The 3201-nt window shown below is 36.6% G+C and overlaps 1 protein-coding gene across 1 annotated transcript; it reads left to right on the top strand.

The window, feature by feature from the left end:
• Positions 1-913: 913 nt before the first annotated feature.
• On the top strand, positions 914-2460 carry LOC131063053 (ethylene-responsive transcription factor ERN1). The gene has a single exon (XM_057996829.2). It carries the CDS (start codon positions 1050-1052, stop codon positions 2058-2060), a length of 1011 nt encoding a protein of 336 aa, XP_057852812.2. The 5' UTR covers positions 914-1049; the 3' UTR covers positions 2061-2460.
• The last annotated feature ends 741 nt before the right edge of the window (positions 2461-3201 follow it).

The raw sequence follows: 3201 nt of genomic DNA, 5'->3' as shown, positions 1-3201 counted from the left end.
TAAATCAAGGAATCGATAATTTAGTCTACTGATCTAGAGCTTAGCTCTCTGACAAGGTGAGTCCCCCCATAACTTTTCAGACAATATGCAATAGACCTCTCCTCACATATCCAATGTAAATCAAGAGTCATTGGGCTGGGGTCCCATGGAGGGGGGCTTAAAAAAATAGAGCGGTCATTGCTGAGATTTTTTAGGAAAATTTTTAAGCGGGTGGTCCCATGAATCTTGTAGTGTAGTCCGACTTAAAAATTTAAGCTCCTAAATTTAAGGAGGTTGGTGGTCTCATGAATATCTTTTATAAGATGTGCATAATAAAAACAAATAAAAATAATTCATTTTCTTATTCATTTCCCTCCAAAACTATTTTTTAATAGAAATTAAATTTAGATTTTTGACAAGTGGCAAATAACATCCCTAAGCTCTAGCCCCACCCCTTTTGCACCCGCTCAAATTTGCATGCTTAAAAAGTAGGAGCTGCTATTTTTTTGGAAAAGATTCCAAATAATCCAGTAGCACAAAAAAAAAATCTTCATGAGACCGCCTCTTCCACAAAAATAGAGCCCAAACCCCTTCCATAAGACCCCAGCCTTAGACTGCCTTAAACGACAACTTTTCAAACAATATGCAATAGATTTGAATCAAGAATCGAACATCAAATTTAAATCAAGAACCAAACCAACAACCTAAACTTGCTAGAAGAACAACCAAAATCGAATGAAAGACCCCAAAGATTATAATGTCATCTTAACAGTAAATCTCATCATAAACTGAAAATTACAAAGTCAAAACACATTTCTATTTCCCGGCGAAATGGTAGCACATCCGACATTACATAAGACGCTTAGACTGAGTATCCTCGGAGTGAGCAACATTACAAAATGTCCGGATCCCAATAATAAAATACAGATTTCAAGTCCTATGCAACAATACAAACAGCTAATTGACATTGATTAACGACAATTCAAACAAAGCCGTCGTACAAATCGAGGATGAAAACTGATATATAAATCTCATTTCATCACTCGTTCTTCCAGTCGATCGATCGCACCATGTCGACGCTCACAGCCCATTCCTATTCTCTCAGATCCGTGTCTTCAAGTTCTGAAGAAAACTGTGAAGATTTTGATACAGTCAACCCCGGGTTCGAATCCCCGGCCGACCCAGTTCAAACAGGGGGTGGATTCGAAGCGAGGATCAAAAGAAGAAAGAAATTTGTGGGAGTGAGGCAGAGGCCTTCTGGAAGATGGGTCGCTGAGATCAAAGACACGACCCACAAGATCAGAATGTGGCTGGGCACTTTTGAGACTGCAGAAGAAGCCGCAAGGGCATATGATGAGGCTGCATGTCTGCTCAGGGGATCGAATACCAGAACCAATTTTGCAGCCAATGTTCCTAAATCTAATTCTGCTCTGGCTTCCAGAGTAAGAAGATTACTTAGCTTGAGGAAGGATTCTGGTTCTTCCAAGCCCAAAATCAATGGCGATGAGAACCAGTCGCTTTCGGATTCCAGTGGCTCTGTTTCTCCGTCAAGTGATGAAGAAATCCATGGCCAAGCTGAGGACTTGAAACCCAATTTGATGTCTGAACTTTGCTCTGTTAATAGTAATACCCCTGTTGAGAGTTTGGATCAAAGTGGGAGCTTTGATGAAGAGAATTTTTTGGAAGGGGGAAATGGGTCGACGAGTTTCATGGAATTCCTGTGGCCCAATTGCGATTTGGGTTCCTGTGATGTGACTAATGAGATTTTTTTCCCCGCCATGGAAGAGAATCTTCTGTGTCGAAGTCAGAGATGCGTTGATGAAGGAGAATCGGGAATTTCTGAGCAGTCGGTTGAGTTTGATCGATTGAAGATTGAGAGGCGAATTTCTGCTGGTTTGTATGCTTATAATGGGATTCAGGACTACTTTTTGCAGAAATCTGGGTTTGATTCCTTCAGTTATCTGTCCAATTATGGGGCCTGGAATAGAAAAGGTAGTTCTGGTTCATTGGGTAGTGAGAGTTTGAGTAATCAAGGAGCCCCTGATGCTCTCTGGGATCTTCCTCCTCTTTGCAGGACATGATGGGATCACCCACCATGAAAAAAAAAAAGAGCTGGTATGTTGTGATCAATGTGTCAATCTTATGTGAGTTCTGATTATTCACTCATCATGAAAAAGGTTGGTATGTTGTGATCAATATGTCGATATTTATGTGAGTTCTGATTATTGTATCAGTTATTTACACTAGAGTAAATAGTTACGTGAGGACTATTTAGATCCTTCACTGTCTCATAAACTATCTTTGACCTCGTAGACATTACAAACTGTCTAAACCTTCTATTCCTTTCCTGATGAGACAGATATAAATGTTTTGTGGCTAACATTCTGGTCATTCTGCTGAAGAATCCTTGTTGGCTTCTCGTAATGCACCAGAACTTTAGCCACCAGATCAGATCATTTTATAAATGAATTTTTGTTGGTATGTTGTGATCAAATGTGTCCAAATTTCATGTGAGTTCTGATCATTTATCGATCATGAAATTTTTTTTGGTATGTTGTGATTAATATGCTGTTTATTTATATGAATTATGATCATTGTATCGACTATTTACCACTAGAATAAATAATTATATACAGACTTTCTTTAAAACTTCTACTGTCTCATAAACTATCTTTGACCTCACCAACATTAAAAACTTTGTATATATTGTTTGATGGATTCAACTGTTTATCCAACTGAAATTATACTTCAGAAGCAACTGACAGTGGCTTTTAAATCGAAAAGACTGCCCAGTAAACGGTTGATCATTTTTACTACTACAAAAGGTGCTCACTGGTTCCTCGGGATACCTGCCTGAGTTTTCTTAATTTCAGATAATTGTAAGCATATTTATATGATATAAAAAAAAATTATTTTTCATCATAGAATGTGCTTTGAAATATCAAAAAGCGAAAGTATATATAATTATTATTCAAAAGTTTTCATAACAATTCATAGACTATGGAAAATAATACCTTCTAATTATCCAACAATTTATGGAAAATAAAGTTTTAAAATCTCGATTCATAAAAAAGGTGATGTCTATTCATAAATCCGAATCTATTTTTTATCGTATTTATTAATTAAATGAATTATTTTTACCTTATATTCTGTTTTTTAAATAGTTAATAAATATAGTCAAATGTAAAAATCTTGTCCTTTCATTCCTTCTTAATTTTATAA

The sequence above is a fragment of the Cryptomeria japonica genome, chromosome 1, assembly GCF_030272615.1.
Source record: "Cryptomeria japonica chromosome 1, Sugi_1.0, whole genome shotgun sequence".
Taxonomy (NCBI): Eukaryota; Viridiplantae; Streptophyta; class Pinopsida; order Cupressales; family Cupressaceae; genus Cryptomeria; species Cryptomeria japonica.
Note: the sequence above shows the minus strand (reverse complement) of the source record. Positions and strands in the feature narration are given on the sequence as shown.

Bases quoted from the DNA above. Each gene is read 5' to 3' on its own strand.
- LOC131063053 (XM_057996829.2), top strand. From the start codon at position 1,050: ATGTCGACGCTCACAGCCCATTCCTATTCTCTCAGATCCGTGTCTTCA.